We start from the raw sequence: 13,475 nt of genomic DNA, 5'->3' as shown, positions 1-13,475 counted from the left end.
AACTTAAGTCTCTGCTAACTTCAGGGTATGTTGGTTGTTCTTTTACAGGAACTATTGTTATACCATCTTCGTCTTCGTATGGTTTCCCCACTTCAACATCTCTTTTTGACATTGACAACAACACTTTGACTGTTTGTTTGAGTTGGTGAATTAACTTCACATCTGCCACGCCATTAAACCTTTTGAAACACTTACGCTTCTATTTTTCGGAAATGACATTTTACTTAGAATAAAAAGATGGACGTATTTGAGTATCTCTTCGAATTGAAGCAAAACAAAGTTTACACACACAAACAATACAAGTTCATTGACAGAATAGTTCTTTACACAAACAATGGAAAATGTTATAGAATAGCAGTCTTTGCTGAACCAAAATATTTTCATAAAGCAAAGAAAGTTGGTATAACCGAGATGGTGAAAGTTCTTGAAGCAGACAAAAATATAACAACAAAACTGACCGATATTTCTAAAGGTAAGTTTATAATACAATATTATATCAAAACTGGCGTACTGTCAATATTTGACGGAGAGAAGTCAGTTCAAGAACAACTTACTGACCTGCTGCCAAAATCTGCTCGATGGAAGCTGTCGTTATACCAATCTGAGGAGCCCCAGCAGGTTTCATCGAACGAATCTTCAAAAGAGCATCTTCCGTGAAAAGTGCTATTGGTTTTGTAAACTTCTTTGCTCTCAGTTCATCTGGACCGTCTCTGTCACCAGTATATTGTATTTGTACAGTACCAACAGTTGAAATACCACCATAAAGTCTTCTGAGTCAGCAAATGGAATGCCAACCAAAAGTTTGAACGTCTCCATTTGTATATTGAGTTTTTTGACCTCCTGTATGGGTCCATACTTTCACATATGGCATAATAGAACTTTGCATTTCAGGGTTAATGGTTGTTGTGAAGTTGTTGTTAAAGTTCATAGCATCTAATGTCAAGTTGTATGACCTCATATCCTCAACTGTAGAATATTCTTCTCTTGGATAGTATTTGCCATCTATGTTTATATGGTATTTAATACCAGGGTTGTAGAAACAAGAATAGTCATTTATAGTTCGTCTGACAGTACAAACATAGTATCTGCATGTTTCATTGCAGTTGTTAAAGCAATATCTGTTCTTGCACCTGGGTCAGCACTTTGGTTTCCAACTTCACCTGCAAAGTCTTTGACAGATATTTGGTGTATAGGGAACATAAGTGGAACTGCAATATATTTGGCAGCTAAAGCATTTGAAATATCTGGGTCCAACATATAGACTGCAAGTCTGCTTTCTATTCTCTTGCATTCAATTTTTCGCATGTGAACTTAACTGGGTCCCAAGCAGTTCCAGCAGCATTGAAGTAGTAGTTTACTTCAGTGTTGAGGTTTGAGAAACCAAAGTCTAAGTCAACTTTGTCTTTGCAAAATTCGGCGAATGAGTTTGATTTGCTCCCTTTACGTCTGTAAGAGTGAATGGGTCTTGTGTTGGTGCAATGACTAAGTTATTTTTGCTTGGAGTAAGTTCGATAGAAATTTTTCCTGCCCAGTTTGGCAAGTATCTTAAAAACCTGAAGATGAGGAAAGATGACAAAGGAACTCTAAGTTTCAATTTTACTTTGGTTACTGCTGCTGCAGTTTGTCCAGAAAGGTTAACATAAACTCCTGGAACGTTTAGGGTCAAGTCTTCTTATTTTCTCAATAGTTGCATACTGGTCTGTTTGTTCTCTAGCTTGTGGTTGTACTGAGTTTCTCAAAGCGAACCATTCATAGTTTGCCCATGTTACTGTTTGAACTAAGTCAGAGTTAGAATATATCTTATATCCCATGAAAACTTCTGGAGCATATTGGTATCCGACATAGAAAATTCCATTGCAACCTTTCTTGTCAGACAACTTGGCAGAAGGTTTTATTTCAATGTCTTGTTCCACGTATAAGAAAGAGTTGTCAATAGAAATTATATGAAACCTGTCGCAAGCAATATCTACTGTTGTTGAAGAACCTTCTCCAAACTCACCTACGTTTCCATAAGAAACAGCAGTTGTATATTCGTAAGTTCCAGGAACTATTTCTGACCTTCTAATGGCATTGTCGCATTCGTTATACCATTCGGAAACATTTCCATTCATAGCATCCAAAACTGTTGGCGTTATATTCTGAGCGGCGTACATTTCATATGAGTAAAAATATAGAATAGTTGATTTATATGTCATAATAGAACCCACTCCGACCAAGCTTTACTTTCTTCCTGACTGAGTTTTTAACTCTTCTTTTTCCTTCATTGCCCTCTGCTTGAAGTTGTTGCATCTTTGCATTATGTTCATCTAGTATGTTGCAAATTTCCCATGTCCTTTTTGCCTTTTGGCTCTGGTCGCCCATCTCAGGTAACCTATATCCTAGAAAGAGTTTGTCATAGTCTGTATTTGAGTCTTCGCGTATTGTTTGCATGACTCTTTCCTGAGTTTCCGGTTCAAGCTCTTCAAACAGTGCCTGTCCATATGGAATATGCTCGTTTCCAAATATATGTTTTGTAGCCATTCTGGTTTTCTTTCCATGTTACCAACTATATCTTTTGTGAATGGGAAAGCTTCTACCCAATCTTTCAGTCTTGCGTCGTTTATTTCTGTAGTTGGTTTTATTTTGTCAAGGAACATGTTTTTCAATACTAACATTTCATTTGGTACTGTCCATTTGAGTTTTCTTAAATATTCATCCCTTCTCGGTTCATTGTCTGCAAAGTAAGTTTTTATGACATTTTGTAAACTTTCGTTTGCAAGGTCATGTACAATAGGTTCTCTTCCTTCTCCCTCCCTAACTTTCTTTCTAAACTCTTCACCAAATATACCATCTCTATGGTTCTGTGTAGTTCTTTGAGATAAATGTTTTAGAACGTCAGGTGTTATATTTCCATCAGCCATGTTCATTTCATACTGGTCCAAAATATCTGCATGTTTCATATCTTTCAATGGCATTAAAGCCGCGCTGAAAATACCAGCTATATCTGGTTCACCATTCACTTCCATTGCGTCTACAACTTCTTGGAATTGAGGTTGTAAGTTTATGAACCACCTATCCGGGTTAGCTTTATGACCCCATCTCATTGTAGTTCCATCGTCTGCAGAAACAAAAGTAGGTTTGTTTCCATCTTGGCTAGGTTCTGAATGAACTTTAAACAATGTTTCATTTCTATATGTTTTCTTGAAATTTAACCTTTTATCTTCACCGAGTTCATCCGAAGATTGAACGTTAAATGCTCGTAAGTAAAAAGGGTTGTTGTATTTGTGTACATTTTCTTTCAGTACTTCCATTCTATGCTGAATATTTTCATCTGGTGTTGGAGTCTTTTGTATGTCGGCAACATTTTTCGATATTCTTCTACTATGTCAGCCGAATTTTTTTTAGACTCTTGGAAATATTCCATATTCTCCGCATACTCTTGTTGAGGGTCAAGATTTTTCGGCTGTTCCAAATCTTCATCTAGTTCTGTGAAGTTAGTTTCCAAAGGAGTGACTTGTTCGTTTCCTTCAGGCTCTTCTAGCTGTTGTTGCTGAACTATTTCTTCCATGTCTGGTTGTATCTGAACTTCTTCCTGTGGAGTTTCTTGTACCTCATCTGCTGGCATTTCATATATTCCGAGACCGTTTTTAACAATTTCCCTATCTACGTCATCCGCATTCATAAGCTTTTGTTCTTTCGTTCCGTCTCTATTTTTTACGCGTTTCATGACGAAAGTTGAATTGTCATTTAGCTCTGACATCAAATATCTCGGAGTAAATTCATCCATGTCATTTGGATGATATGCTATTAAATCATATCCCTTAGCGAGCTTGTATTTTCCAGGTTTGAGATTATATCCGTTTTGGTGCTGAGCCATAAAGCTAAATAGGTTCGGGTCAGTATTTCCATCCTTGAACTTTCCAATAGCTTCTTTATATCTGTCACTAAAGTCAACAGTATCTGGGAACCACACTCTTCTTTAAGCATTTTTAAGAATTCTTGGTTTCCTTGTTCTCTACTTCTTTTATGTCCTTGCTCTGTTTGTGGTTGTTGTTGTGCAGGGTTTTGAACTGTTGGTTGCTGTGCTGGTTGTTGTGTTGGTTGTTGTGCTGGTTGTGGTGGTTGTTGTTGTGCATTTGAACTGTTGTTGCTGTGTCCACCTGTGTCTGACGATGTAATGTTCTAGGTAGTCCTGGTGCAGGTGCTTCTCTTGGAGGGTTTGGTGGTATATAAGTTCCACCAGCTGGCACATATGTTCCATCTGCAGCGTAATGTCCTACCTGACTTTTCGTTTTAAGAAAGCATTTACTAGGTCTGTTTTGGTCTGTTGTAACTCTTTTTCTTGACTTTTCACAACAGTTGCTCTAACGGCGTCATAGGCACTTTGAACTGCCTGTCTCGTTGCTGCATCTGTTTATTTTCGTCATATTTTGTGCTACTTCTTTTAACTCTTTGTCGAAACCTTCAGACTTCAGTTTCTTTCCAGATGAGAAGTCGTTCACTTGTTTCACCTTACTATGAAGAGCTTCGAAAGCGTTCTTAAAAGTCAGCATTCGTTAAAGCTTCATTTGAACTGTCTTCATCCGCTTGTATTTTTGTCCTTATTGACCCTATGAGTTGGGCTGCTTTAGCGTTGGCTTGGGCATCTAACCAGTCATTGTTAGCTTTTATATATTCTGCGCTTTTCATTGCCTTTTGCATAGCCGCGTCGTTATTTTTACTTTCTTGTGCTAAGTTTTCATACTGTACGGTTTGGTTTTGCAACTGAAAAGTTTTTCTGCCTTTACATTTGCTTCAACTTCTTTTTTATACTCATCGCTATCCATATATGTCTTCAGGGCTTTTTGTTTTATCTCTTCATCTTTCAGTACTTTATATTGAGTAGTATGGTTTTTCAAATTTATGACATCTTGTTCCATTTTTGCTACTTCTGCTGCTTTTTCTGACACTTTTTTCGCATATTGCTCTGTACTTAGTTCTTTCAGTTGTTCTTCTTTCTTCTTTTTCTCTACGTTTAACTCATTGAGTTTCTTTGTGTGTCTGTCATATTCTAGTTTCTTTTCGTTTTCACTTATTTGCTTCTGTATGTCTATGTTTGACTTTTTGACATCTGTTATTTGATTTTTGAGTGAACTCAAATTCATTTGACTTTGAGGGTTATAGGCTGTTCCGTCTGCAGCTCCACCATAGCCTGCCATTTTCGCTAAAAGTGCCGCTCTTAAACCTCCACTCTGTGCACCAACAACTCGGTTTAAAAGCATAGGATTGCTTGACATTTGTTGCAACATAGTGGGTCATTCATCATTTGTTGTTGCAACTGTTGTTGTGGTGTCAGTTTTACTATTGGATGTTTCAATGCTCTCTTCCTCTTACGTATATTCTTACGTAGCTTACGTGGCATTTTAAGTGAAGTTAAAAGCGGTTTTTGACAGATGTTTTATTGTGACTTCTTCGTAAAGACTTTGTTGAGATTTCTTCGTAAATGAGTGTAAATGACCCAAAAATATATTTTAGGGTAGAAGGGTATATCTAACCTCTTTTCTAACCTCTTTTCTACCCTCTTGAATTTTCATGAATTTCTTCGTAAAGACTTTGTTAAGACTTCTTCGTAAAGACTTTGTTGAGACTTCTTCGTAAAGACTTTGTTGAGACTTCTTCGTAAAGACTTTGTTGAGACTTCTTCGTAAAGACTTTGTCAAGACTTCATCGTAAATGACCCTAGTAGTATATTTTTGGTGTAAATTTCATGAAAATTCAAGAGGGTAGAAAAGAGGTTAGAAAAGAGGTTAGATATACCCTTCTACCCTAAAATATATTTTTGGTGTAAATTTCATGAAAATTCAAGAGGGTAGAAAAGAGGTTAGAAAAGAGGTTAGAAAAGAGGTTAGATATACCCTTCTACCCTAAAATATATTTTTGGTGTAAATTTCATGAAAATTCTGAGTAAAATGACAGATGTTTATATGACACTTTCTCCGGTTTATAGGACCTCTCTCATATTCTAAACATCTTCAGGGCTAGAGGGCACGAAGTGCCTGGAAGCCCCACTACCTTTTTTTTTTTTTTTTTTTTTTTTTTTTTTTTTTAATTATTAAAATTTTTACTTTTCTAAGAAAATCCGATTCCAAATTTTGATTTCATTGATTTATTAAAGTTTAAATCTCATGGTGTTGCATTTTAGCTAGAACTGGAATTGTCCATCCTATTAATGAAGCTGTAATTGATCAATGTATTCTCGATCAAAAATTTTCTGAATAACAAAGCATCTTGGGATAGTAAATTGAAAGGTATGAGCCCAACAAGCCTATTGGTGTGTAAAAAGAAGATTTCAATTACAATGATAAAAATAAAACTTCGTTTTCTTTAGATAATTTTTTTATGGCAGCACCTGATTGGCAGTGTAAACCTAATATTCGTTTAACAAAACCTATCTCAATGCAGATGCCTAACAATCATCCAGGCGCTCCATTCAAAAACTATGATTTTCATGAAGTAAATCCTCAAGATTTTAGAAAACAATACGATTTAGTATACGATCCATGTGTTCCAGTAGCAACCAATGGACCAAAATTTAGTGGTGATTTTGAATGCGGCAATTGCGGACAAGTTTACCAAATAGGTCCAAAAGATTATGAAATTCACCTACTTCCTGATCCAAATGATCAACTTACAACTCAATGGTTCTTCTTCAAAGTTGAAGATCTTGAGCCAGGCGACTACTTTTTCGTTATCTGCGGCTTTTATCGCCAATGTAATCTTCATTATAAGGGATCGAAAGCGTGCGTTTACTCAGAGAACGATGCCAAGCAAGGAATTGGCTGGCAGCGCATTGGAGAAAACTTAAATTACTTCAAATGGAAAACAGGAAAATTCCCTGAGTGGGCTTTTTCTTTCACATTCACAGTTAAGCAAAAAGATACCATGTATTTTGCACATGCATATCCATACACATACACAGACCTCAAAAACTTCTTAAACAAACTTCCGCAAAAATATCAACCTTCAGAACTTTGTCATACAGTTGGCGATGTTCCAGTTCCTGCTATATTCTGGGATGCTGATATACAAAAGACTGTACCTATCGAAGAAATTCTCGCTAACAAAGGTAAAATTACTCATTCTCCACCAGAAATTAGGGTAGAGAACGTATCTGAGTTCTCCGAGAAGCTTGTTGAATTACTAAGATCATGGAAAGATGGCGCTCAGCTACCTACAGGCATCCAATACGAGAAGAAACCTGTAATAATCATAGTTGCTCGTACGCATCCAGGCGAAACGAACTCATCGTTCGCAATGGAAGGCCTTATGAGTGCTCTTTTCTCGGATTCTCCACTCGGAAACAAGCTTCGTGAGAATTTTTCATGGTTATTAGTTCCATTTATCAATCCTGATGGCGTTATATGCGGATTTTACAGACCATCGTTATCGGGAGATGACATGAATCGTGTTTGGCAACAGCCTGATCCACTTTTGCATCCTGTAGCTCATACAATGTTAGATTTAATCGAAACATTACAAAAGACACGACCAATTCACTTCTTCCTTGATTTCCATGGCCATACAGCTGCATGCAACAGCTTTGTTTATGGTTTCATGAATGAAGAAAATCCAGATTTGTATTCAACAGAAAGAGTTTTCCCTCTTTTGATGACAAAGCATACACCATTGTTCTCCAACGAGATGTGCAGCTTCCTCAAGCAGAAACAGTACGAAGGAACAATGAGAGTTGTCTTAAGAAGAAGATTCTTGATTTTGTTCGCATACACATTGGAAATGTCTTATGGTGGCTGCGATTTCGGACCAAGAAGAAACACACAGTTCACTATTCACGACTACAGAGAGATAGGAGATGCAACAGCTAAAGCAATCGCTGATTTATTGTTGTTGCCATCAAGTCTGGCAAGTAGAGAAGCAATGCTTTTGATGCCTCCACCTGATTTGAAACAAAACCAAACTCAGCAGGAAGATGTAAATGCAACTATCGAAATTAATGGAAAGGCTGATGAGAAGAAACCAAGTTTCTTCACATTCAAACCTGATGATATAAAGGTTGAAAAGCCAGAAGCGGTCAAACTTGTTTTGAATCAATACACAAAGGATATGTGATTATTATTTTTATTTTGTAATAAAAAAAGAATGTTTTAGCTAAAAAGTAAAATGAATTTAATTGCATGTATGATTTTGCTAAATAATTTATCTATAATCTAGTATCTTAAATGATTTTATACATGAATATGATATGATATTTCAATTCTCAATCTATAATTTCATCGAAGTTTGATGTGAAGGATATAAACGATTTTTATCGATTCTTATACAAATCGAAATTTGTTCATATCTGTTTTATATTTCATATAATGAACATTTAAAAAAAAAAAAAAAAAAAAAAAAAAAAGGGTAGTGGGGCTTCCAGGCACTTCGTGCCTTCTAGCCCTGAGGATGAATGAGTATAATGAAGTTTTTTTTTCTTGGGGGATGGCTTCCAGGCACTTCGTGCCTTCTAGCCCCCGAAGATGTTTAGTATAAATGAAGTTTTTATTCGGAGGGCTTCCAGGAGCTTTTCACAAATTATATATGTTTTCATGTTTTGTCAAGACTTCTTCGTAAATGTTTTGTCAAGACTTCTTCGTAATGTTTTGTCAAGACTTCTTCGTAAATGTTTTGTCAAGACTTCTTCGTAAATGTTTTGTCAAGACTTCTTCGTAAATGTTTTGTCAAGACTTCTTCGTAAATGTTTTGTCAAGACTTCTTCGTAAATGTTTTGTCAAGACTTCTTCGTAAATGTTTTGTCAAGACTTCTTCGTAAATGTTTTGTCAAGACTTCTTCGTAAATGTTTTGTCAAGACTTCTTCGTAAATGTTTTGTCAAGACTTCTTCGTAAAATCAGACAAAAATAATGTTTAGGGTAGAAGGTTAGATATAACCTCTTTTCTAACCTCTTTTCTACCCTCTTGAATTTTCAAGACTTCTTCGTCATAGGCACGGAGATAGGACGGTTATTTTACAAAACTGACAACACTTTGACCGAGTAGTTTTTTGTGCTGAACAAAAAGTGTCATATAAACATCTGTCAAAAACCGTTTTTTACTTCACTTAAAATGCCACGTAAGCTACGTAAGAATATACGTAAGAGGAAGGGAGCATTGAAACATCCAATAGTAAAACTAACACCACAACAACAGTTGCAACAACAAATTATGAATGACCCCACTATGTTGCAACAAATGTCAAGCAACCCTATGCTTTTAAACCGAGTTATTGGTGCCCAGAGTGGAGGTTTAAGAGCGGCACTTTTAGCGAAAATGGCAGGCTATGGTGGAGCTGCAGACGGAACAGCATATAACCCTCAAAGTCAAATGAATTTGAGTTCACTCAAAAATCAAATAACAGATGTCAAAAAGTCAAACATAGACATACAGAAACAAATAAGTGAAAACGAAAAGAAACTAGAATATGACAGACACACAAAGAAACTCAATGAGTTAAACGTAGAGAAAAAGAAGAAAGAAGAACAACTGAAAGAACTAAGTACAGAGGAATATGCGAAAAAAGTGTCAGAAAAAGCAGCAGAAGTAGCAAAATGGAACAAGATGTTATAAATTTGAAAAACCATACTACTCAATATAAAATACTGAAAGATGAAGAGATAAAACAAAAAGCCCTGAAGACATATATGGATAGCGATGAGTATAAAAAAGAAGTTGAAGCAAATGTAAAGGCAGAAAAACTTTTACAGTTGCAAAACCAAACCGTACAGTATGAAAACTTAGCACAAGAAAGTAAAAATAACGACGCGGCTATGCAAAAGGCAATGAAAAGCGCAGAATATATAAAAGCTAACAATGACTGGTTAGATGCCCAAGCCAACGCTAAAGCAGCCCAACTCATAGGGTCAATAAGGACAAAAATACAAGCGGATGAAGATAGTTCAAATGAAGCTTTAACAAATGCTGACTTTAAGAACGCTTTCGAAGCTCTTCATAGTAAGGTGAAACAAGTGAACGACTTCTCATCTGGAAAGAAACTGAAGTCTGAAGGTTTCGACAAAGAGTTAAAAGAAGTAGCACAAAATATGACGAAAATAACAGATGCAGCAACGAGACAGGCAGTTCAAAGTGCCTATGACGCCGTTAGAGCAACTGTTGTGAAAAGTCAAGAAAAAGAGTTACAACAGACCAAAACAGACCTAGTAAATGCTTTCTTAAAAACGAAAAGTCAGGTAGGACATTACGCTGCAGATGGAACATATGTGCCAGCTGGTGGAACTTATATACCACCAAACCCTCCAAGAGAAGCACCTGCACCAGGACTACCTAGAACATTTACATCGTCACATGGACACAGACACAGGCATGCACAACAACCACCTCCACAACCAGCACAACAACCAACACAACAACCAGCACAGCAACCAACAGTTCAAAACCCTGCACAACAACAACCACAAACAGAGCAAGGACATAAAAGAAGTAGAGAACAAGGAAACCAAGAATTCTTAAAAATGCTTAAAGAAGAGTGTGGTTTCCCAGATACTGTTGACTTTAGTGACAGATATAAAGAAGCTATTAGAAAGTTCAAGGATGGAAATACTGACCCGAACCTATTTAGCTTTATGGCTCAGCACCAAAACGGATATAATCTCAAACCTGGAAAATACAAGCTCGCTAAGGGATATGATTTAATAGCATATCATCCAAATGACATGGATGAATTTACTCCGAGATATTTGATGTCAGAGCTAAATGACAATTCAACTTTCGTCATGAAACGCGTAAAAAATAGAGACGGAACGAAAGAACAAAAGCTTATGAATGCGGATGACGTAGATAGGGAAATTGTTGAAAACGGTCTCGGAATATATGAAATGCCAGCAGATGAGGTACAAGAAACTCCACAGGAAGAAGTTCAGATACAACCAGACATGGAAGAAATAGTTCAGCAACAACAGCTAGAAGAGCCTGAAGGAAACGAACAAGTCCTTCCTTTGGAAACTAACTTCACAGAACTAGATGAAGATTTGGAACAGCCGAAAAATCTTGACCCTCAACAAGAGTATGCGGAGAATATGGAATATTTCCAAGAGTCTAAAAAAAATTCGGCTGACATAGTAGAAGAATATCGAAAAATGTTTGCCGACATACAAAAGACTCCAACATCAGATGAAAATATCCAGCATAGAATGGAAGAACTGAAAAAAAATGTACACAAATACAACAACCCTTTTTACTTACGAGCATTTAACGTTCAATCTTCGGATGAACTCGGTGAAAATAAAAGGTTAAATTTCAAGAAAACATATAGAAATGAAACATTGTTTAAAGTTCATTCAGAACCTAACCAAGATGGAAACAAACCTACTTTTGTTTCTGCAGACGATGGAACTACAATGAGATGGGGTCATAAAGCTAATCCGGATAGGTAGTTCATAAACTTACAACCACAATTCCAAGAAGTTGTAGACGCAATGGAAGTCAATGGTGAACCAGATATAGCTGGTATTTTCAGCGCGGCTTTAATGCCATTGAAAGATATGAAAGATGCAGATATTTTGGACCAGTATGAAATGAACATGGCTGATGGAAATATAACACCTGACGTTCTAGAACATTTATCTCAAAGAACTACACAGAACCATAAAGATGGTATATTTGGTGAAGAGTTTAGAAAGAAAGTTAGGGAGAGAGAAGGAAGAGAACCTATTGTACATGACCTTGCAAACGAAAGTTTACAAAATGTCATAAAAACTTACTTTGCAGACGATGAATCGAGAAGGGATGAATATTTAAGAAAACTCAAATGGACAGTACCAAATGAAATGTTAGTATTGAAAAACATGTTCCTTGACAAAATAAAACCAACTACAGAAATAAACGACGCAAGACTGAAAGATTGGGTAAAAGCTTTCCCATTCACAAAAGATATAGTTGGTAACATGGAAAGAAAACCAGAATGGCTACAAAAACATATATTTGGAAACGAGCATATTCCATATGGACAGGCACTGTTTGAAGAGTTGAACCGGAAACTCAGGAAAGAGTCATGCAAACAATACGCGAAGACTCAAATACAGACTATGACAAACTCTTTCTAGGATATAGGTTACCTGAGATGGGCGACCAGAGCCAAAAGGCAAAAAGGACATGGGAAATTTGCAACATACTAGATGAACATAATGCAAAGATGCAACAACTTCAAGCAGAGGGCAATGAAGGAAAAAGAAGAGTTAAAAACTCAGTCAGGAAGAAAGTAAAGCTTGGTCGGAGTGGGTTCTATTATGACATATAAATCCAACTATTCTATATTTTTACTCATATGAAATGTACGCCGCTCAGAATATAACGCCAACAGTTTTGGATGCCATGAATGGAAATGTTTCCGAATGGTATAACGAATGCGACAATGCCATTAGAAGGTCAGAAATAGTTCCTGGAACTTACGAATATACAACTGCTGTTTCTTATGGAAACGTAGGTGAGTTTGGAGAAGGTTCTTCAACAACAGTAGATATTGCTTGCGACAGGTTTCATATAATTTCTATTGACAACTCTTTCTTATACGTGGAACAAGACATTGAAATAAAACCTTCTGCCAAGTTGTCTGACAAGAAAGGTTGCAATGGAATTTTCTATGTCGGATACCAATATGCTCCAGAAGTTTTCATGGGATATAAGATATATTCTAACTCTGACTTAGTTCAAACAGTAACATGGGCAAACTATGAATGGTTCGCTTTAAGAAACTCAGTACAACCACAAGCTAGAGAACAAACAGACCAGTATGCAACTATTGAGAAAATAAGAAGACTTGACCCTAACGTTCCAGGAGTTTATGTTAACCTTTCTGGTTCAGATGGAAATGCTGTCACTAAAGTAAAACTGAAACTTAGAGTTCCTTTGTCATCTTTCCTCATCTTCAGGTTTTTAAGATACTTGCCAAACTGGGCAGGAAAAATTTCTATTGAACTTACTCCAAGCAAAAATAACTTAGTCATTGCACCAACACAAGACCCATTCACTATTACAGAAGTAGTGGGAACAAATAAAATGTCATTCGCCGACTTTTGCAAAGACAAAGTTGACTTAGACTTTGGTTTCTCAAACCTCAACACTGAAGTAAACTATTATTTCAATGCTGCTGGAACTGCTTGGGACCCAGTTAAGTTTACATGCGAAAAGTTTGAATGCAAGAGAATAGAAAGCAGACTTGCAGTCTATATGTTGGACCCAGATATTTCAAATGCTTTAGCTGCCAAATATATTGCAGTTCCACTTATGTTCCCTATACACCAAATATCTGTCAAAGACTTTGCAGGTGAAGTTGGAAACCAAAGTGCTGACCCAGGTGCAAGAACAGATATTGCTTTAACAACTGCAATGAAACATGCAGATACTATGTTTGTACTGTTCAGACGAACTATAAATGACTATTCTTGTTTCTACAACCCGGTATTAAATATCATATAAACATAGATGGCAAATATTATCCAAGAGAAGAAT

General features: G+C 36.5%; 3 protein-coding genes across 3 annotated transcripts, besides 4 other annotated features; all 3 read left to right on the top strand.

Annotated features, from left to right (window-relative positions):
- Window positions 1–2,099: part of a mobile genetic element that runs on past the window's edge.
- A 279-nt stretch (window positions 2,100–2,378) lies between these two features.
- Window positions 2,379–3,005: a mobile genetic element.
- Window positions 3,006–6,357: 3,352 nt separating this feature from the next.
- Window positions 6,358–8,124, top strand: TVAGG3_0287250 (cytosolic carboxypeptidase family; the record flags this gene model as incomplete). The annotated part of the gene is made up of 1 exon (XM_001583763.1): window positions 6,358–8,085. The coding sequence occupies one exon, from the start codon at window positions 6,358–6,360 to the stop codon at window positions 8,083–8,085; it is 1,728 nt and encodes a 575-aa protein (XP_001583813.1).
- A 222-nt stretch (window positions 8,125–8,346) lies between these two features.
- Window positions 8,347–8,445: a terminal%2Cinverted (terminal inverted repeat of Maverick-3 transposon ID:TVAGG3_0287050).
- Window positions 8,347–13,475: part of a mobile genetic element that runs on past the window's edge.
- Window positions 11,444–11,796, top strand: TVAGG3_0287240 (protein of unknown function, DUF4106 family; the record flags this gene model as incomplete). The annotated part of the gene is made up of 1 exon (XM_051229027.1): window positions 11,444–11,796. A coding segment is annotated over one exon (353 nt), but the record flags the coding sequence as incomplete, so codon positions are not given.
- Window positions 12,297–12,895, top strand: TVAGG3_0287230 (uncharacterized protein; the record flags this gene model as incomplete). The annotated part of the gene is made up of 1 exon (XM_051229026.1): window positions 12,297–12,895. A coding segment is annotated over one exon (599 nt), but the record flags the coding sequence as incomplete, so codon positions are not given.

Source organism: Trichomonas vaginalis, chromosome V (assembly GCF_026262505.1).
Source record: "Trichomonas vaginalis G3 chromosome V, whole genome shotgun sequence".
Classification (NCBI taxonomy): domain Eukaryota; phylum Parabasalia; order Trichomonadida; family Trichomonadidae; genus Trichomonas; species Trichomonas vaginalis.
The sequence above is the reverse complement of the archived record's forward strand: the minus strand, read 5'-3'. Positions and strand labels throughout refer to the sequence as shown.